This window comes from Phodopus roborovskii, unplaced genomic scaffold (genome assembly GCF_943737965.1).
Source record: "Phodopus roborovskii unplaced genomic scaffold, PHOROB, whole genome shotgun sequence".
Lineage (NCBI taxonomy): Eukaryota > Metazoa > Chordata > Mammalia > Rodentia > Cricetidae > Phodopus > Phodopus roborovskii.
Genome location: NW_026126416.1, coordinates 32,423,386 through 32,446,086, shown reverse-complemented (window position 1 = coordinate 32,446,086; position 22,701 = coordinate 32,423,386). Strand labels below are relative to the sequence as shown.

At 39.1% G+C, this 22,701-nt stretch overlaps 1 protein-coding gene across 6 annotated transcripts in view; it reads right to left on the bottom strand.

Moving 5' to 3' along the window:
* Ttbk2 (tau tubulin kinase 2) overlaps positions 1-22,701 on the bottom strand; it is a 98,319-nt gene that overhangs the window by 52,775 nt on the left and 22,843 nt on the right. For 5 of the 6 annotated variants that reach the window (XM_051183612.1, XM_051183616.1, XM_051183615.1 and 2 more), the window contains one exon: positions 18,259-18,406. In XM_051183612.1, coding sequence (XP_051039569.1) covers positions 18,259-18,406 — 148 coding nt within the window. Of the gene's footprint in view, positions 1-4,315; positions 4,412-18,258; positions 18,407-22,701 lie in introns of those variants that run through there. The other variant, XM_051183617.1, reaches the window with a different exon arrangement.

Sequence of the window (22,701 nt, the reverse complement as noted above, 5' to 3'; positions counted from 1 at the left end):
TTGGTGGCAAGTATCTTTATCAGCTAAGCCACCTTTCTGACCCTGGAAAAGCCTTTATTCTTAATCATTACATCAGAAACAACTAAAAACAGATTTAAACTCAGGTAATATCTTGTTAATAAATATGAAAACAAACCTGGGTCTGGCTGTGCAGCTACCTGTGAGGCTAAGGAGAAGGATGACAAATTCAAGACCTACTTTGGTATTTGAGTGAGTTAGAAAGACCCTGCCTCAAAACACACCATACAGAGGTCTGTGAGATACAGCTCAGTGATGAAGCATTTGCTTAGTGTACAAGGCTGTAGGTTCAACTCCCAGGACTCCCCTACAAATTACTATTAAAACTAAAAGGGCACACAAAGACAACAAGATCTCTCTATATATACCCAATTAACTAAAAATAAGTATTAAAAACCAAGGTCAATTAAGTTATCTACCTTAAGCTCACAGTCCACATATGAACACAAAGAATTAACAGAATATGAGGTCTATAACATTATAAGGTACAGTAAATACACAGAAGTGGGTAGTGGTGGTTGCACAACTAATCCCAGCACTTGGCAGCTAGATCTCTGTGAGTTCTCTACGGAGTGAGTTCCAGGATAGCCAAGGCTACAGAGAAACCCTGTCTCAGAAAAAAAGAAAAAGAAAAAAATTTTTATTCAAGAAGCTCACATGTAAGTTAAATTAATACATTTTAAATGTATAAGGATATTTTAAGATAAAAGTGTGGAAAGTTAAAATTGTACATGTAAAGCGTTTCAATCAGCCATAAAAAGGAAATACATGTGTCACAGTTGCTGGAAAATGTAGTTAGAGATTGTCATATTAAGTGAAATAAGCAAGACTCAGAAAAACAATGTTTTCTCTTAGTAAGGAAAGTATATGTGTGTGTATTGATGTGTGCATGTGTGTTACTCCACTTCATGCTGTGACACAGTACCAGACAAAAGCAGCTTAAGGAAGAACAAGTCTCTTCAACTTACTTTTGTATTTTGGAGTTTTTGTTTGTTTTGTTGTTGTGGTTTCTTGTTGTTGTTGTTTTGTTTTTTTGAGACAGGGTTTCTCTATGGCTTTGGAGCCTGTTCTGGAACTAGCTCTTGTAGACCATGCTGGCCTCAAACTCACAGAGATCCTCCTGCCTCTGACTCCCTGAGTGCTAGGATTGAAGGTATGCACCACCACCACCACACCACACTTTTGTATTTTTTTTACAATGCCCTTATAAGGAAAAAATAAAACAGGAAACGTGAGTGATCCTCCAAGTTATACATACCATCCTAGCAAATTAATTGAACCCAAAGAAGGGGTCATGAAAGCCCTGGTTTGTAGCCAGTCCATAAAGATATGACATCCTATTACTTGAAATACTGTGTGTGAAGAAGAGCAATCTTGTACAGCTGAAAACTCAACTGTGGGAACTGATGCTATCTAACAAAACTGAGAGAAAGTATATCCACTTTGGATCTTCTAGAGAATTATTTGGTACATACGGAAAAATTACCACAAACCTGGTGTCAGAGTAAGTGTCTTAGGCTGAAGGCGACAACATAAGAAATGCACACTCCATTTTTCCTCTTACAGCCTCATTATGAAATTCAGATTTGACTCATTAAAAGATAATGGATTTGGTAAAGAGTCATCCAGTATTTTCAAGCATAAAGCTACATGATCCAGACTGTGTTTTGGAAACGTAATGGATGCTATGATGGGAGCCAAGGAAGTCAATTAACCAGGGATCTAAGGATAACGCAGTTCTAAGTCAATCACTGGAAGTAAGGTTTCTTTGAAAAGTTTTCACATTAGGGAGGGAGTTGTAACTGGGATTGGTATGTAAAATGAGGAGATTGTTTTAAAATTAAGTAAACTGAGAAAACGACAATAGTTACAGCTCAATGATAGAGCACCTGCCTAGCAAGTGTTAGGTCCTGGGCTAGATCCATTAAACAAACTGTTAGGATAATCTCTGTTTTTATTTATTTACTATTTTATTTAACATTTTTTCTTATTTTACATATAAATCCCACTTCCCTCTCCCATCCTCCCCTGACCCCCCCGCCCCCCCAATCACATCCCCCATCCACTCTCCAGGGAGGGTGAGGCTTTCCATGAGAGATCATCAAAGTCTGTCAAGTCATTTGGGGTAGGGCCTAGGTGTTCCCCTGTGTCTCTAGGCTAAGGGAGTGGGATAATCTTTTGTACAATGTGTGAAGATGTGTCTTTGCTTAGCCTCACCTCCCTAAGGCACCTTCTGCTTGGCTGCTTCTGAACAGCCAACAGCTAGGCAGGAGAGGATAAGTGGGATTTCCAGGCAGAGACAGGAACTCTGAGAAAGAATGGGAGGAGATTCAAAACTAGACTCAGAAAAAGTAAGACATACATTACTGAGGAGAGGTATAACAAGCCACGTGGCATAACCCAGATTAATTTGAGTTTTAAGAGCTAGTTGGGAACAAGCCTAAGCTAAGGCCAAAATTTCATAATTATTGAAAAGTGTCTGTGTCATCTGGGCAGTGGTGGCGCACACCTTCAATCCCAGCACTTGGGAGGCAGAGAGAGGCAAGCAGATCTCTGTGAGTTCGAGACAGCCTGATCTACAAGAGCTAGTTCCAGAACAGCCTCCAAAGCCACAGAGAAACCTTGTCTCACAAAACAAAAGGTCTCTGTGTCATTATTAGAGAGCTGGTGACACAAAGAAAGACCCATAACAACAAACAAGCAGAACAGATAGGCAGAGGAGTAGGACAGGGAGTAAACTAAGACATTTAGCTGTCCAAAGAAAGTGGATAGTTTAAAAGAACTAGGCTAACTAGGCATGGTGGCTCACACCTTTAATCCCAGCACTCAGGAAGCAGAGGTAGAGGAAGAGAGTTTGAGGTCAGGTTGGTCTACAAGGCATGTTCCAAGACAACTAGAGTGTTGCACAGAGAAACCTTGTCTCCAAAAAAAGAACTACACTAATTGTTAAAATATCAACACAACACAAACAAAAAAGGAATCCTTTAGACAAAAATATGAAGTTGACAGGCTTTATACCTTATAATTCCACATTAAGATTTAAGCAAAGGGCCAATAAAGATGGGGGCTGGAGAGATGGCTTAGAGGTTAAGACTGATCTTTGAGAGGTCCCGAGTTCAATTCCCAGCAACCACATAGTGGTTCACAACCATCTTTGAGATCTGATGCCCACTTCTGGCCTACAGGCAAACATGTAGATAGAATACTGTATATATAATATATAAAATAAATCTTAAAAGGGGGGGCAATAAGATGGGAAAGGCACTTGCTGCATTAGGCTGGAGACCAAAGTTTGATCTTGTGTACTCATAAAAGTGAAATGAGAGATCCAACTCCACAAAGTGACCATCACTCATCAACACTCATCATGTGAATGTACACACACACACATCATGGGAATGTACACACACACACACACACACACACACACACACACACACACACACACACACACAAACGTTGTTGGTTAGTTTGGTTAGTCTTATGTCAATTTGACATAAGCTAGAGAAGAGGGAATCACACTGAGAAAATGCCTCCAAAACATTGCCTAGTAGGCAAGTCTACATACAGGATATTTTTTTGCTTGATGATTGATGTGGGAGGGCCAAGCTCACAATGGGTGGTGCCATCCCTGGGCAGGTGGTCCTGGGTGCTAGAAAAAGGCAGGCTGAGTAAACTATAGGGAGCAAGCCAGTAAGAAGCTCCCCTCCATTGCCTGTGTGAGCTCTTGTCTGCCCTGGCTTCCCTCAAAGATGTAGTGTGATCTGAGAGTTATGAGATGAAACAAACCCTTTCCTCCACTAATTACTTTTGTTCATGGTATTTACCACAGCAACAGAATCCTAAAACAAATATTTTATATACATATATGTATGCATATATAACAGATATATATATAATTTAAAAACAAAACTAACAATAAATATAGATTAACAAAAATAATGAAAAAAATACATGATATAATCCCTATTAAAATACTACCTGCCTTCTTTGCAGAAATAAGCAAGACGATTCTTAAAGTCATGAAATCAGAAGGGATACAAATGGTCAAAATAATATTGAAAAAGAAAAAGTTAAAGAACTCACACATCTTCACTTCAGATTTTACTAAACAACATAACATGAATCAAGACAGTGTAGTCAGTACCAGCATAAGGATAAATGTAGATGAATGAAATAAAATCCAAACTTCAAAAACTGTCAACCCGCCTCCCACTGCAAACATTACAGGCTACTGCCATTGCTCTTGACTATCCTTACTTGACAGTAAGACCCTGTTGCTGAAGACACCACATACCTGAGTATGGACATGAAGAAATCAAGCTGGTACCAACCTGGAAGCTTCATTCCTACTGGCTAGCTTTCATAGTGCTGGAAGATTCTATGCACACTACTGGGGGAGAAAAGTCATCATCAGTCTTACCCAGCTGTGAACCCTGTAAACTACAACAATGATTGGCCTGGCAAAGTATGCCCCCACTGCTGCAATGGTAGCAGGAATGTTGTAGGAGTGACCAATCACTTTTTGACTGGACTTAAAATCTGTTACATAAGATAGACCCTATGTCTGGTACCATTAACCAGGCTTAAAATCTGTTACTGGCTGGGCTATAGGCCCTAGGCAAGAACCTATTACTATTATTCAGCTAAATGGACATTGTATTAAACTTTTCTAATGACAATATACCAAGATTAGTGCATCTCTTAACCCTCAACAGAGAAGCTTTTTATAGCAGATGAATATTAATACAGAGACCAACAACTGGTCAACATGCAGAGAATAAAAGAACAACCATATCACACATACTCATTCTCTCTCTTCTCCCTCCTTCCCTTCTTCCCTCCCCTCCCCCCTCAGATTACCATGGGAAGAGGATTATAAGAGCCAGAGAGAGTAGATATGTAGTGAACTGGTAGTATTTGCTACACATGACAGCACAGTTGCACATATGAACTTAAAATAGCTAGCATTACATGTACAAGGTTTGCAGAACATCAAGCCAGCCAAATTCTCAGCATGGATGAGGGAGAAGCTCAAGAAGTCCCACTTCTATCTGAAGAACTACTGGTGGTTGATGGCTACTAGGAGTGGGAGAGTCACTTTACTTCAGGGATGTGGGCTCACAGAGGCTAACTTTGCTCCAACTGATGGCCACATATCCATATATTATATGCAGAACCAAACTGACTTCATGGGTATTACAATGCATTCTGACTACAGCACCACCACCACCCCCCAACTCCTTCTAGATCCTCCCCACTTCCCTACCCTTAATTTTTTTGTTTTTTTGAGACAGGGTTTCTCCATGTGACTGAGGCCTGCCTGTATTGGAACCATCTGTAACTCCACTCCCAAGGAATCCTATAACCTTTTCTGGCCTCTGCAGGCACTGCACACATGTGGTACACAGACATACATAAGGCAAAATACAAATAAAATAAAAATAAATCTAAAAAGAGAGAGAGAATACATGAAGTTGGGAGGAAGTAGAGGAGGGAATCTGGGTATTAATTAGATATAAACTCATCATGATGTTTTGTCATGGCAATAGAAAAGTAACTAAGACGTGGATATTAAGTATATTAAGTAATGATATGGATATTAAATAACAGTATTTAATAAAAAATATGGGAAAAATTTTAAATTTTAGTCAATTTACTTTTGTCAAGGGTATCTAATTGGTGCCAGAAATAATGGACTAGATATACACATGAAAAAGAGTTTGGACTTTTCATTCACATAAAATAAAAGTTTACTGAAATGGATTGGTACAAAATATAAGTCTCTTAAAAGTTTGTAAAAAATTTTGTGGTTGCTGGGTGGTGGTGGGACACTCCTTTAATCCCAGTACTCAGGAGGCAGAGCCAGGTGGATCTCTGTGAGTTTGAGGCCAGCCTGGTCTAGAGTCAGTGCCAGGACAGCCAGAGACACACAGAGAAACCCTGTCTCGAAAAACAAAGATAGACAAAACAAACAAAAAACTGTGGTCTTCAGTTAGGCAATGGTTTTGACATCACTGCTAAGAAAATTTTTAAAAATAGATAAATAAGACCTTATCAGAATTAAAAACATTGTTATATTTGGTCTTACGATGTTGGCCTAACTAACCCAAGACTCATGTAGAGATGTCCAAGCTGGCTCCAATTCACCCTGTAGCAAAGGCTGATGTTCAATTCTTGATCTTCCTGCTTACATCTCATGAGTGCTGAGATTACTAGCATGTACTTAACAGTAATTTTTCGACAATGCCTTGTACTTGTATTACAAGGGATTTTTAAAAAATTAATTATTATACTTGTATGTGTATGTGTGTGGGTATGAAGGCCAAAGTACAATCTGCAGGAGTGGATTCATTCCTTGTGCCATTCGGTCCCAGGGATGGAGTGCAATCATCAGCTTGGCAGCAGGTGCCTTTACACACTGAGCCATCACTGGTCCCATATTACAAATCTGTAGACTTTTTATTTGTTAGGTCTGAAACCAGGGGCAAACTGCTGATGTACCTATTTTTAACATATTAAAGTGGACCTGGCTGCCAGGTTCTGCCTGCATCCCTCAGTCCCTACCTGTTACAGGGTATGGCTGGAATACCCAACTCTCCCTACTCTGAACTTCTCCAGCCCAGGAGCTGGGTTGCCCATCACCCAGCTGCCTATCCTTCCCTAAATAATCCAGCCCTTTTGGTTACATGCTCTGTTTTTCATCTACCCTTTAACCTCTGCCAGGTCTGGCTGTCCCCGGCCCCTCTTCACGCTTCTCACATGGCTCAGCTCAGTCTGGTCATGTGAGAGTCTCCCAGATGTCCCTGCCTCTGATTATGCTCTCCCTTTTATCTTCCATTAGCTATCTCCTCCAACATACCTAGTAGTTCTTTCCCATTTTTTCCCATTCAATGCTGAAATCAAATACCAACCCTAATTCTTTTTTTTCCTGCAAATTTCAAAATTTTATTTTTAAAATTAAATTTTATTTAAATTAAAAACAATATTATTTTACATACCAATCCCAGTTCCTTCTCCCTCCCATGCCCTTCCCCTATAATGAGACTGATGACTACCTTATATGCCATTATAGAGCCTTCACCCAGTAGCTGATGGAAACAAAAGCAGAGATCCACAGCTAAGCACTGAGCCAAACTCCAGGAATCCAATTGTAGAGAGGGAGGAGTGATGAGCAAAGGGGTCAAGGCCAGGCTGGGGAAACCCACAGAAACAGCTGACCTGAACAAGGGGAGCTCATGAACCCCAGTCTGATGCTGGTGAACAAGGCCCCCTGAATGTGGGGTCAGTTGGGAGGCCTGGGCAGTGGCTGGCAGTGGAACCAGTATTTATCCCTAGTGCACAAATGAGCTTTGGGAGCCCATTTCCCTATGGAGGGATACTCTCTCAGCCTAGATACACAGGAGAGGGCTGAGACCTTGCCCCAAATGATGTGACAGACTCTGATGATCCCCATGGGAGGCCTCACCCTCTCTGAGGAGTGGATGGGGGTGGGATGGGGAATTGGTGGGGGAAATGGGACAACCCTAACACTTAACATTTTAGCTTTTCATCACACTAACCCAATAGGAAATATTTGAGAGAAAAGAACACTGATATGTCAAACAGAAATAAAATAAGCACCCTTAATTCAGACAGCTACAATATAGACTTTAGATAAGACAGCAACTTCCAGTTATGTAGACTTCAGCTATGACATGAAAAAATAATACCTAAACTATATCACTGAAGGCAAGTAATAGTAATAAAATCCTCCTCACTGTTCTAAGTCTTCATTTTTTTGGTTGTTGTTTTACACTTATTTATTTATTTTGCTTTTTCAAGACAGAGTTTCTCTGTGAAACAGTCTTGGCTGTCCTGGGACTCACTCTGTATACCAGGCTGGCCTCAATCTCACACAGATCTGCCTGCCTCTGCCTCCTAAGTGCTGAGATTAAAGGTGTGTGTCACCACCGACCAATGTTTTATTTAATTTTAAAATGTTTTTATTCTTTATTTTATGAGTATGGGTGTTTTCCCTACATGTCTGTCTCTGCACCATGTGCATGCCTGGGGCCCATGGGGGCCAGAAGAGTGCTCGGATTCCCTGGGACTAGAGTCACATAGTTGTGAGCCACCATGTGGGTGACTAGAATGAACCCAGGATCTCTCTGTATTTTTCTCCTGAAGCCCCAGTATTTTTCTCCTGAAGACAGAGTAAAGGCCAGCCTGGACAACATGAGACCTTGTCTCAAAACAACAGCAATGTGAGTTCTTGTGTGATGCCTTGCTCAGCCTTGATGTGTGGCGGGGGGGGGGGGGAGCGCTTGTTACTCTTTCTGAGGAGTGAATGGGAGTAGGGGGGCAGGTAGGGGCGGTGGAGGAGGGGAGGGAGGGTGAACTGTGGTTAGTAAGAAAAGAGACTATTGTAGAAGTGGGGAAGAATGCTTGCTCTGCATGTAGTAAGACTCAAAGTCAAATCCTAGTGCTCATAAAAAATCAGGCACTAGGGAGCAGAGATAGGAGCCTCGCTAAAGCAGTGAACTCCAAGTTCACTGAACCTGGAGTTCAAGTAAATAAAGAAGAGAGTTAAGGAGGAAGACATCCAGTGCCCTCCTTTGTTCTTCATATGGGCTCACACAGGCTTGCATGCTCACACACACACATCACAGACACACACACACAAAATGAAGAAAAAATTCTGAAATCCAGCATTGGGAAAGCTCTGAGACTTAAGAAATAAATTCCAACTAAAAGGCAGCAAATACTATAATTCTGTAAAACTGTTCTGCTAGAATGCCACAGGAATAGCAAAAACCAGCTCTAGTTTTCTTCTCAATCTAGCATCTGCTCCCAACAAAAGAAGATAAACCAAACCAAAGACCTACTACCCAAGTAAAGCCTCTTCAAGTATCTCTGCCACAGGAGAAACAACTAAGGGTCCTATTTTAAAAGAATTCTTTTAACTTAAGCCATTCTAATGGTATGCTATAATGTTACACTTTCTTCTAATGTTTGTTAATTAAACATCTTTTTCTGAGCCAATTTTCTACTCTGTATCTTTAAATGTACCTAACATCTATAAATTTTTTTTCATTAAAATACTTTTCTTACTGTTGCATTTTCATAACACTTTATATATTCAATCAGTCCTTTACAAATATATGATTTTTAGTTAGGCGGTGGTGGCACATGCCTTTAATCCTAGCACTTGGGAGGCAGAGGCAGGCGAATCTCTGTGAGTTCCAAGACAGCCTGATCTACAGACTGAGTTTCAGGACAGCCAAGGCTACACAGAGAAACCCCATCTTGAAAAATATACAAACAAACAAACAAAACCAACCAAACAACCAAATACATGATTTTCAAACATTTGTTCCCTGTATTTTCTTTCCCTTTTAACTTGCTTGAGACAGTTTCAGAGTCTCGTTGTGCAGCCCAGGTTGACCTCTTCAAACATATTACATAGCCCAAGTTTGCCTTGGAGTTTTGTTCCTCTTGCCTCAGCATCCAAAGTGCAGGGATAACAGGTTTGTTTGTGCTCTAACATGCCACACCCTGGCTTCGTCTTTAATGGTATCTTGCAAGCAAACCTTTTAATTTAACAAAGTATAATTATTTTTCCTCCTTTTCTGAGTCATGATTTTGGTGTCATCCAATGAACTTTTTGGTAAAATCAGATCATAAAGTATGTCTCTTATTTTCTATAAAACATTGTATAGCTTAAAAAAACTATTTAGATGATCCATCTTATTCTTATATAAGGGGGGATTATGTTGAAGTTTATTACTTTGTATTTGATTGGCTACAATAATGACTTGGTCTTGGGGCTTTGCAATTCCTGGACAAGCTCTCCAACCCTAAGTTCTACCACAACTCTTGTGTGGGTCTACTTCTAAAATCCCTTTTCTCTTCCATCAACTGTAATACAATCTTTTGCCAATACAATCTTGATTATGCTTTGCATTGTTTTAAAACATTTTCTTCTGTTTTTATGCTTACATATCTTAATTGCCAAATATCTTTTGTAAATACAATACTTCCAAATACATATACATTGCAAATTACTTCAAACAAGCTAATATGCTGGGTATTACTGCACAAACTCAGTTTTGTTGTGATAGCAATTAAAATCTTATCTGTAGTTTGGCAATTCTATGTCTTTGCCTTTCTACTAAAAATGCTTCTGGGAGGCCAATGCAGTGGTTGTATATATAATTAGAGCACGTGAGAGACGGGCAGGTGGATCATGAATTTGAGGCCAGCACAGGCTACACAATGAGTTCAAAGGCATTCTGAGTTCCAAAACAAGACCTGAAAAGAGAAAAAGGGTGGAAGGGAGGTTATTTATCCTTTGACTTATTATTTTTGCTTCATTTTGTTTTGAGAAGCAGGATCTTAGCTCAGACTGGCTTTAGACCTGACATATAGACAAAGATGAGTCCAAATGCCTGACCCTCCACCTGCCTCTCAAGCCCTGGGACTACAGGCAAACATGGTAGCCTTTCCAGCCTTCTCTGACACCTATAACAGTACTTTAAACATCATACCTCAGATCAGAGATGATATTTCATCATATATTTCATCATATATATATATATATGTGTGTATATATATATATATATACACATACACTTTTTAGAATTGTGTTTTAATTCAGTTTTTGATTGTCCATTGCTACAGAAACACATTCTGTTTGCTCTCTGTGGTCTGACTCAGGCATTATGCTAAGTTATGTACTTATTTTTTTTTTTCTTTTTTTGGTGTGGGTGGCAGTAGTGCATGTCTTTAATCCCAGAACTCAGGCAGCAGAAACAAGTGGATCTCTGTGAGTTCTAAGTGTGTGGTTTTTTGAGATACAATGGAATTTTTTTTTTTCTTTCATTTTGTTTCTAGGTTTTGCTTTCTCTTGAAACAGTATCTCTCCTTGGCTCATTCAAGATCAGCTCCTCACTGTTTCCTAAATACTGGGAATTGAAGCACACACCATTCTTTTTTTCAGGACCATCATTTCTTCAAAAAAAAAAAAAATGTTTTTTTTTTTGTTTTTTTTTTTGAGGCAGGTCTCACTGTGTACTTTGGCTGGCCTGGAACTTGCTATGTAGATCAGGCTGGTTTTTAAACTCTCAGAAATCTGCCTGTCTCTGCTTCCTGAGTGCTGGGTTTAAAGGTATGCACTACCATGCCCAATTATTTTTTCATGTTTTGGTTCTCCAAACTCATTATGTTCTTATCCCAAGTCTCTGGTGGTACAAATGCTAGACCCTCTGGTACTATTATATACATCAAAGAGACTTTTTTTTCTTTTTAAGGTTTTTAAGACAGGGTTTCTCTGTGTATTCCTGGCTGTCCTAGAACTCTATAGATCAGGCTGGCCTTGAACTCAAGAGATCTTCCTGCCTCTGTCTCCTGAGTGCTGGGTTATAGGTATGGGCCACCACTATCTGGCAAGAGTGTTCATCTTTTAAGCTCTTTTTCTACCGATAGATTTTCAAATTTGCTGGCTTTCACTTGTCATGTCCAATCTGTTACTGATCCCACCCCCACTCCCATAGTGTATTTCTCAATGTTACATATCTTACTTTGATCTTCTTTAGGTCTTCTGTCTCTTTGTGAAGACTTTCTACCGAGGCCAATGAGCATGCAAAGACAGCATTCATTCTACTGCAATACAACCCAGCCCTCCCTACTTGTAAATGGTTCTTGAATTTCTACTGTGAGCATGATACATTCAGTCCATGAAGAGGGTGCCGATTTTATGAAACTAACCAGTTCTGAGTCTGATTCACAGTGGGGAAAAATAAAATAAAATAAAACCAAATGGCAATATAAAAGCTATAGTATTGGCCAGCCCAATCTATTTGTCAGATACTGCTTCCAAAGTTCTCAGCACCCCAGCTCCCCTCATTTTCCACTTTCACTTACTCATTCTTTCTCTGAGAGCTTTGCTGTTTGGTATTAGAAGACCCTTTGAGCACAGACACTTCCTTCACTCTGGTCCTGGCAAGCATGCATGATGCTGAAGAACACACTTTCTGCTGGGCTGCTGTGTGTGGCTACTCAGCCTGGAAGTCCTCATTAAGAGAGGAGTGAGCAGCTAGCCTCAGGATGATTTATTAAAATTAGTCCTGAATAAGTAATTTTCATTTCTCTTTGTCTAATTTGGCCAAGATTGCAAGTCTGCTTTATTTTGAAAATCCAGACACTAGGGACCCAGAATCCGAGAAGCCACACTGTTACTCTTGAGTCATGGCTATCCACTCCCCTGTGCAATCGCACAGAGTCAGGCAAGAGCTAGGCAATGCACAGCCCTATAATATACTAATATGTCAATATTAACATTTAATTTTAACATTAAATGTTTTTACTATTTAATATTAGCATATTATATTAACATTTAAAACTTAAAGAGAAGACAAAGAGTAAGGATGTAAATGATTTGTAATTACCACTTCATTCTTGTTAAGTCTCTATGTCCGTGTGTGTGTGTGTGTGTGTGTGTGTGTGTGTGTGTGTGTGTGTGTATGTGTGTGTGTGTCTTCCTGGGAAGTAATCTCAGGGCATTATATGTGGGCAAGTACTTTTACCACTGAGCTGTACTTACAACTCCTTATGAAAGAAACATGCTTTCATGATTCTTTTCAATTTCTTAAGCACAAAAAGGTATAAAGGAAAAAAGTAAATAATAATCTATTTCCCCAAGCCCTCTATCTATTTCAAATACTTTCTTTATGCACAGAGCATGTGTAAATATAAATGAACATATACATGATATTCCATTAGAGGAAAGGAATCTGTTCTTTAAAATAATCTAGATTTTCCAAATATCCTATATGCCATTTTTCTAAATAAATAAGAAAAAGAAAAAGGTCAAAACAAAAGAATGGAGGAATAAAAAAACACAAGCCCATAATTTCAGCCTCATAATTTCAGAGCCAGCTTCACCAATTTAGCAACACTGTCTCAAAGTTAAAAAAAAAAAAATCACAAGAAAGACTTGGGACAAGGTACACAGTTCAATAGTAGATTGTTTACCTAGCATGTGGTACCTAGTATTAGAAAAAAACAAAAAATAACCACCACTAAAAGGGTGCAACTGGTAATGTGCAAACAAACAGGGAGATCAGTTCAAAGCAAATCTCAGACACATAATGAGTTGGAAACCAGCCTGAGCATCAGGAAACCCTATTACAAAAAGAAAAGAAGGGAAGGGGACCTATGAGATGGCTCCGTTTGTGGAAGCACTTGCTGCTCAAGCCTGACTACCTGAGATCAATCCCTGGAACACATGTAAGGGTAGAAGGTAGATAAGGAGAACTGGATCCACAAAAGTTGTCCTCTTGACATCACACTCTACCCTCATGAGTGTGCAGGCACACACAATTATTAAAAAGCAATACAAAATAAAACAAAAAAAAACAATGTTTATAAGACTCAACTGAACAAATAAAGATCTCAGAGATCTGCTACTACCCTTTGACAGAATGAAGGTCATCAACAAGAGCATGTACAAATAACTTTAAGAGGAAAACAATGTACATCAAAAGAGCAGATTATAGACTTATAAAAGAATAAAGGCTACAATGAGGTATAAGGTCCTTGGGAACTTTCCTAGGCAATCAATCTTCTATACTTATTAGACCAATGGTTTAATCCAGCTACTCCATATTTTATATTCTTTTATTCATTTTAAATGCTTACTTTATTTTATGTATATGGGCATGTATGCCTGTGTATCATACCCATGTAGTACCCACAGGAATCAAAAAGGACCTTGAATTTCCTGGAACTGAGCTTACAGATGGTTGAACCACTATGTAGATGCTGTGTCCTCTGGAAGAGCAGCAAGTACTTCTAATCTACTGAGCCATCTCTCCAGCTCTATTTTTTTATTCTTAAGACTAGGTAGGGTAAGGGAGTAGTCATGCTCTGCAGCAGTAGCAGAGTAATAAAATTTTATAACAAACAGAAACAAATGAAGAATGTATAAGCTTTTAAAGATCTTAAGAAAAAAAAAAGATATCAAGTAATTTTACAACATTCTAAATTCCCCAAATATTGGACCCTTTTATAGCAAAAATAGAAAAGCTCAAGTCAGGTGGTGGTGGAGCAAGCCTATAATCCCAGCACTCAGGGTCTCTGTGAGTTCAAGGAAAGCCTCATCTACAGAGCAAATTCCAGGACAGCCAGGACCACACAGAGAAACCCTGTCTCAAAAAAACCAAAAAAAGTTATTTTCTGGAAGATCCAAGTGCCTGCTTCCACTGTAATAAAATATTAACTGTCAGGCATAGTGGCCCACACTTTTAACCCCATCACTTGAGAGCCAGAGTCAGAGAGGCAGAGGCAGAAGCAGGTAGATCTCGGAGAGTTCAAGACCTGTTTTGTTCCAAGCCACCCAGGGCTACACAGAGAAACCTTGTCTCAAAAGAGAGAGAGACAGACAGAAACAGGGAGAGACACTTGCAATTTAGAAGAGCATACAGATTTATTTTCAAAACAATCCCAGAACTCAGGAGACAGAGACAGGCAGATCTCTGTGAGTTCAAGGGCAGCCTGGTCTGCAAGGAGAGTTCCTAGTCAACATAATGAAATCATTTTGCAAACAAAACAAAAGAACCACAAATTGAAAAGTGCCCACTGTATCCATCAAGAGACAAATTCTGCAAATGAACTTAGTGAGCAGGGGGGAGATTCTCACTAGAGAAGCAGGCAGGAGAACTGAGAATCCTAGCAGCATGCTCACTGCTGGCAGAAATCAAGTTGCCTATGAGAGCAGCAGACAGTAAGGAAAGAACTGCTCCTCACACACCTGGCCTGAGAGGTTCAGAACAGCCACAGAGCAGCTCAGGGGTAAGAGGGCACTACTAGTCTCTCCTTTCATTATGTGACTCTGGTATTGATCTCGGGTCATCAAGCTTGGTGGTAAAAGCCTTTATCCACTGAGCTATTTCATTGGCCCTATTTTCAGTTTCTGACAAACTACTGTCAATTCAGGCTACTACAACTAATAAAGACATTTGTTGTAAGTGACAGAGAAATAAAGTTCCCATGAAAAGAGCAGACAAAAGTAATTTATGACCCTAAGCCAGATCTACAGAAAATACTGAAAGGATTTTTCAAACTGAAAAGAAAAAATCCATCTATGAAATAAAAGACACTAGAATAGCAGTTATGCAAGAAAAGATCACTGCAGAAATAAACAAAATGACAGCAATCAATACACACCTTTCAACAATAACTCTGAGTATTACTGGTCATCATTCCCCAATCAAGATACAGACAAGTGAACTGGATCAAATGCAGGAACCATATATTTGCTGCCTCTAAGAAACACGCAACAGACAGATATTACCTTAGGGCAAAAAAGTATTTCACTTAAATGGAAACAAGCAGATGTTACTCTTCTAATATCTAACAAAAATGGACTTCAAAGATAAAGATGCTCATTAGGGAGCAACATAACACTCCTGACATATATGCCCTGAACACAGTTGGATTCAATTTCACAAAACAAAATTATTTGATGCAAAGCCACAGATTAACCCTAGCACAACAGCAGTGGTTGACCTGAATACTCTACTCTCACCAACTGACATGTCTTCCCCACAAAGACTAGCAGAGAAATACATTAATTAAATGACATTAGAGATTAAATGGGCTTAACAGACCTCTATAGAACTCTCTATTTACATTCTACAGAATACATGGTCTCAGCAGCCCATGATATGTTCTCTAAGCTGGATCACACATTAGGACAAAAAGCAATTCTCAACAATACAAAATACAGCAACAATGACAACAACAAAAACCAAAACCTGAAATAATTCTTTGCTTTGTACACAATAGAGTAAAACCTCTAAAACACAAACTCATGGAGATTAAACAACACACTACAGAATGATGAATGGGCCCTTGAAAAAATGAAAAAGGAATTAAAAATTCCTGAAATCAAATAAAAATGAAAACACCACAAAACTGTGGGATACAATGAAAGCAATCCTAAAAGGACTACTTTATAAAATCAAAGGGCTTTCAAATAAGTAATGATATACCTAAGGAGCCTGGAAATTCAAGAACAAGTCAAATCTTAAAGTAGAAAGACATCACTATAATCCGGGAAGAAATTAATGAACTTGAAACTAACAGAATACAAAAACTCAATCATAGAGTTGGTTCATTAAAAAAAATAAACAAGATTATAAAAGTCTTAGCCAAACTAACCAAATAAAGGTGTAAATTAATACAACTGGAGATGAAAAGTGAGCAATTGCAAGAGAAATCAATGAAATTCAGGAAAAAAAAAAAATCACTAAATCTTCCCTTGAAAGCATAATGCCAATAAACTGGAAAATCTAAAAGGAATGAATTTCTAGATGCACATGACATACCAAATTAAATCAAAATTAGACAGTTTAAACAGATCTATAACAATAGCCGAGTAGTGGGAGTGCACACCTTTAATCCCAGAACTTTGGAGGCAGAGGTGGGCAGATCTCTGGGAGCTTAAGACCAGCCTGGTCTACAAGAGCTAGTTCCAGGACAGCCTCCAAAGCCACAGAGAACCCCTGTCTCGAACAAACAAAAAACAAAATAAAATCAAACAAACAAACAAAAAAAAAACCCACAAAATACGATCTATAACAGTGAGCTGAAATGATAATTTTAAACCTCCCAACTAAAAAAAGACAAGGTCCAGATGGTTTTACTGGTAAATTTTATCAGACCTTCAAAAAACACTAATGCTTCTTGCCAGGTGGTGATGCTACACAACTTCAATCCCAGCCCTCAGGAGGCAGAGGCAGGTGGATTTCTATGAATTCAAGGCCAGCCTAGTCTATAGAGCTAGTTCTCTTAAAATTTTTAAAATTTTAAGAAACTTCAATGGAGGAAACTCCATTGTGGAAAGTAAGGAGTTCTGAGGAATGGGGTTTATATAGGTAGAGCAGACAAGAAAAACATTTAGACAGTAACTTTTAAATAATAAACTGACAAGAGCACAAATGCCCAACAGTTTCTCATAAAATGAACTCAGCAAGTTTTACCCACAAAAGAAGTAAACATCTTTAAGCTTTATCATATGGAATCCTAAGCAAATCAAGGCCAAAGTAGCCAGGAGAACTCCTGCAAGAGCTGCAGCAGTATCTCCTGTCTCCCAGGACCACGTCCGGGGTCAGGGAGAGACTAGTGAAGTGGCACTGGTCAGGCCAAGCTCTGCTGATCATCTCTGCCCCTATGGGCTCAGCCAGTATTAGAGGACATCACCCAGGCTCTGCACAGCCTTGGAGGAGGCAGCCCCAGCAATAGTTATCTGTGGCTTCTACACTGAGTTGAGAAAAACCAGAAGAGAAAAGGGGGGAAGGGGTGTGAAAGAGCCATCCTTTTCTTTGTTTTTATTTTTTTGATTCTTTGTTTTTTTATAGCAGTGAAATGGGGGCTGAGTGATCTACTATCTTCCTAATGTACTATGCCATAAGAAAGCTAAATTTGAGCTAAAATTAACTTTGAAATGTATACTTTTATTAGCATTACATTATAATCCAATTAAACAACTGGTAGAGAAACTTGAACAACTGGAAATCTTAGAACAAAGAACAATGGTCATCAACCTTATGTATCATTGATATTAGTAATACAGTAATACCAGTGTACCACATTAAACACAGAGATGATAAGACACTATCAACATATTCAGAGTTTTACATGACAATCAGATTGACATCAGAAAAAAATGATTTGTCCTTATAGTAAAAATATAGGTACCTGAGTAGTAGTAAGAAGAACTTCAGAAACTATGAGCTATATGCTCTGAAACTAAAGTTAATGAGAACACACAAAACACAAAACCTTACCTACCATTTTTAACCCATCCTGCAGTATGATTTGAAAATAGCTTCCATGATGTGAATCAAGAATGCTTAACAAAGGCAAGTGCAAAAATATCTCAGAGGTATTTTATGATTAGTTCAAAGGAAGATTCAAATGTTGCCATAGCAGATTTAGGACAACACTTTCTAAAGCAGTAAGGTGATTCTAATTATCTCCCATCCTCACCGTGAAAAGGAATTCCCAAAGCCCAATTACTCTAGCAATCTCATATTTCTATTATATAATAAAGTGCTCACCACAAACATACTCAGCATGTTTACACCTAGCTGAGACCAGAGTGGTCCATTTGTGTAGAGAACTTAACCAGGGAAGATTAAAGCAATTACAAACTATCATTCAAAACTGCACTATATGTCATTCAAAGAAGCTTACCTTGCAGTTTCTTCAACACGGCGACCTCCATCTTCAGAACTTGCTTTGGCTGCTGAGCTGACTCTGCCTTCAGTGCCACATTTTCCCTGGTGAGCATGTCCAAGGCATCGTAAATTTCTCCAAAGCCCCCACCCCCAATCTTTCTTAACTGCACAGAAAACAAAACAAGAACACACTCAAAATTATGCAAAGATTCTAACTGGAAGCCAATTCATCTTTTACACTTAGAAAACATGTAATTTTACTATTCCTACTTTATGATAAATGATTTCAATATTGTTAAATCATCTATTCAGCAAGAAGAAAACAGTTGCCGGGAGATAATATCAACACCATTTCCTACATATTTGTCTGCAGAAAGTAATGAAATTATTTCAGTTGTAAACAATTATTAAAGGTCTACAACTAGTATCAAAATTAACATAGAAAAACTGTCTGAAAAATCAATTCCTACAAATGCCATTCAACAGCCAGATTAGTTTTAATCTAACTTCATTTGAAGACTTTTTAATTAATGAAATCTTTCTGCCATTTAAAGTCTTATAAAGAACCAATCTGGTCTACAGGTAAAGAGGGAGGCTGAAGACTGGGATAAGGAGCTGGCATCCAACCTTTCACTCTCCTCCCTGAGGCAGGACTAGAGGAATCCATACAACATGCAAAGAAGGGTTCTAAGGGTTCTACACTGCAAATAGTAAGCTGTAATCACCTTAAGTGCTTTCATCCATCAAACACCTTAACTGCTAAATTAATTGGAGAACATCAGAGTATTTTATTTGAATATCACAAACAGGTTCTGAAATCTAGTCACAATTAGACCTCTAAAGGGTTCTTTATATAAGATGCATCTAGGAATCAGTCTTCCACTTCCTGAAGCCATGTCTTTGTTTGTTTTTCCGAGACAGGGTTTTTCTGTGTAGCTTTGGTGCCTATCCTGGAGCTCTATAGACCAGGCTGGCCTTGAACTCACAAGGATCTGCCTGTCTCTGCCTCCCAAGTGCTGGGATTAAAGGCGTGCCCCCCACCCCACCCCCATACACATTTGGTTTTATTTTGTTTGGCCTCAGGGTTTCATCTAGGTTTGGCCTCAAACAGGAACCTTGAATTCTTGCTATTCTTGCCTGCATCTCCTCAGTGCTAGAATTATAAAAGTGCACACCACATCCAGATTCCTGTTGCTTAACTTCCCAGTGCTGAGATCCTGGGTCTCTACACAGAAGTAGGCTTCTTCAAAGAGAGGTTACTTAACCTATTCCTTTACATAGTACTTAACAAAGGCTTAACTATATAACTGCAGCTTAATTATGATGTTTGTTTTGCATGTTTAAGCCATAGTCATTTTAAATTTGTTTGGTCAATGAGAAAGCAGTTAAGATAGATAGTGGGTTGAAACCAAGTTCCAGAACTATACAGTGAAGTGTGCTGCTCTTTGTAGGGCTCTACCTGGTACTTGTTAAATAAATCTAATGTAAAAACTAAAAGCCAGGCGGTAGTGGTGCATGCCTTTGATCCCAGCACTCCTGAGATAGAGGCAGGCAGATCATTGTGAGTTTGAGTCCAGCCTGGTCTACAGAACAAGTTCCAGGACAGCCAGCCTTACACAGAAAAACCCTGTCTCAAAACATCAAAAATTAAGCTGCCCTGAAAGAGGGAGCTAGGAGGACTCCTAAGCCCAGGTACCCAGGGACAAACTGGACAACACAGACTGCTTCAAAGCAAACAGACAAAAAAATCATAGTGAGTACTGAAAGTACTCAAGGTATGTATTATTTTGATTGATGGTTTATTTGATGTCACAAAAGAATAAATGACAGACTTTTTCAAATAAATGATTCTTTTTTTTTTTTTTTAATCTATGTTGGGTCCTTAGTCTATTCCTTTTGGGGGGGGGTGTTTTTTGTTTTTTTGAGACAGGATTTCTCTGTAGCTTTGGAGCCTGTCCTGGAACTCACTCTAGACCAGATTGACCTCAAACGCACAGAGATCCGACTGCCTCTGCCTCCCAAGTACAGCCTTGGTCTATTCCTATTAATATCATTTGAAGAGTATAACAGTGACTTGCTTAACCTTGGCAAAGCCCTACGATATCTTCATTAGTTCTGAGGTGAAAACAAACTCCCAATACAATATGCTGAGGACATATACATTAAAGATATCTCTCATCCTCCTCTTCTTTAATGTAGCCTTGACACTTCTGTCAAGAGGTAAGGTCTGGGGATGTAATTCAGTGGTTGAGGACTTGTTGTCTAGGACATATATACAAAGCACTGGGTTCAATCTCCAGCACTGGCAAAAAAATTAAAATAAAAATAAAGATATAGGGTCTGTTTACCCACAGAGTGGCTCTCATGACTGATTAAACAACAGAACAGGACCATGCCCTATGCATGCTCTGAAGAGAGATCTTAAGCAGCCTGGTAGATTCTATGTCCTGTCTCTAAAAAAGTAAACAAATACAGGAAGTGTAGTTATCTTCAGAAGTCATAGGACAGGAGATTCCCTAGAAAATGAACTACCAAAGTTGGAGATTGAGAGCAATAAGAAGCCCAAGGCGTCAGGTCAGACAGTAAAGCAGCCTTACAGAAATAGATTTTCTAACACAACCAATCCCACCAGAACTGTCAAGACGTGGGGGGGGGGGGGGCGGTGCTCACTGATTAGGGGCTAGCCCCAGGCAGCCTTTGTCTCTGCATCTCCACACCCAGCAGCTTCTCATTTGTGAGACAAGTGTGTAACAACTATGCTATCTTCCCAGCCCAGCATTTTTATGCTGAAGGTCACTCAGGGTCCTCTGGCTTGTGTGGTAAGCATTTATTGAAAGAGCTTTCTCTCAAACCCTCATCCCTAATTAGTAATCTATAAAACTGTAGGCAAGATTATCTTATCATTGTTTTAATATAGTTTGTTATTAAATTATGGTTTATTAAAACACCGTGTGTGTGTGTGTGTGTGTGTGTGTGTGTGTGTGTGTGTGTATGTGTGTGTGTGTGTTGGGGGGGGCTGTATGTATGTGTGGATGTATGCACATAAGATGCCATCCTTAACAATTGTGAATTCTAGCAAGGGAGTGATTCCAACACTCAGGAGGCAGAGGCCAGCAGATCTCTGAGACAGCCTGGTCTACAGAGTGAGTTCCAGGACAGCCAGGACTACTTACAGAAACCTGTCTCAAAAAAACAATCAAGAATTCTTCCAAAAAATACCACCCTCCTCCTAAATGTAGGGGACAGTTTCATGAATATATTAACTGTAATTGCCAGAACAAGGAAACCATGTAAGGCAGATGTTGTTTACCATCCCTTACCACTTTTCCCCCATTTTCATGCTGTAGATGGTTGGACCTAAAATCTTACAAATACCAGCACTCTACCATTGACCTACATTTCTTTCTTTAAAAAAAAAAAAAAAACAAAACAAAAACAAAAAAAACCTATTTATTTTGTGTGTATGTATGCATGCATGCAGAGGCCATGAAATACACAGAGGTAAAAGGACATCCTGGAGAAGTTGTCTCTGTTCCGTTCTGTCTCTTTCTTTTCTTTCTACTATTTGGGCATCAGGAATAGAACTCAGGTCATCAGGCTTGATGGCAAGTACCCTTATCTACTGAACTATCTCTCAGTCCCCTGAGCTACATTTATAATCATTGTGTTTGCTTGTTTTTATTTTTTTATTCATTCATTCATTTATTTTTGAGACAGGGTGTCTCTGTGTAGCTTTAGAGCCTGTCCTAGATATCCCTCTATAGACCAAGCTGGCCTCGAACTCACATTTCCTTATTCAATATGAAAAAACCTCTGCCTCTCAAGTATTGGGACTAAAGGTGTGCATCACCACCATCTGGCTGTTTTTTTTTTTTTTTTTTTTTTTTTTTTTTTTAAAGAACGGATCTCACTACGTAGCTCAGGCTGGTCTTTTGTTTGTTTGTTTTCTGAGACAGGGTCTCTCTACATAGTCTTGGCCATCCTGGAGTTCCCTGTATAGCCCAGTCTGGACTCTAACTCACTGAGATCCACCTGCCCCTCTGCCTCTTGAGTGCTGGGATTAAAAGTGTGCTTCACCACCGCCACCTGGCCTCTGGAAGGTTCTTAATGGTGTCCTCTTAATCAGATGAAGACAATCTGAAAATCTATAAGGATAATAACAACAATGGACTAAAACACATCAAATGTTTACTTTTTCTTTATTATTAGTTTGTCTTTGTGTGTTCATACATGCATGCCAAGGTGCACTGGTAGAAGTCAAAAGACAACTTCTGGGAGTCAGTTTTTTCTTTCCACCAAGTGGGATCCTGGGATGGAGCTAAGTCATCAGGCTAGGAGGCAAGTGCCTTTATCGGCTGACTCATTTTGCGTTATTTACTTTTAGATGTGTATATTTTATGCGTGTGGTATTTTGCCTCCATAAATCTATATATACCATGTGAGCATCTGATGCTATAAA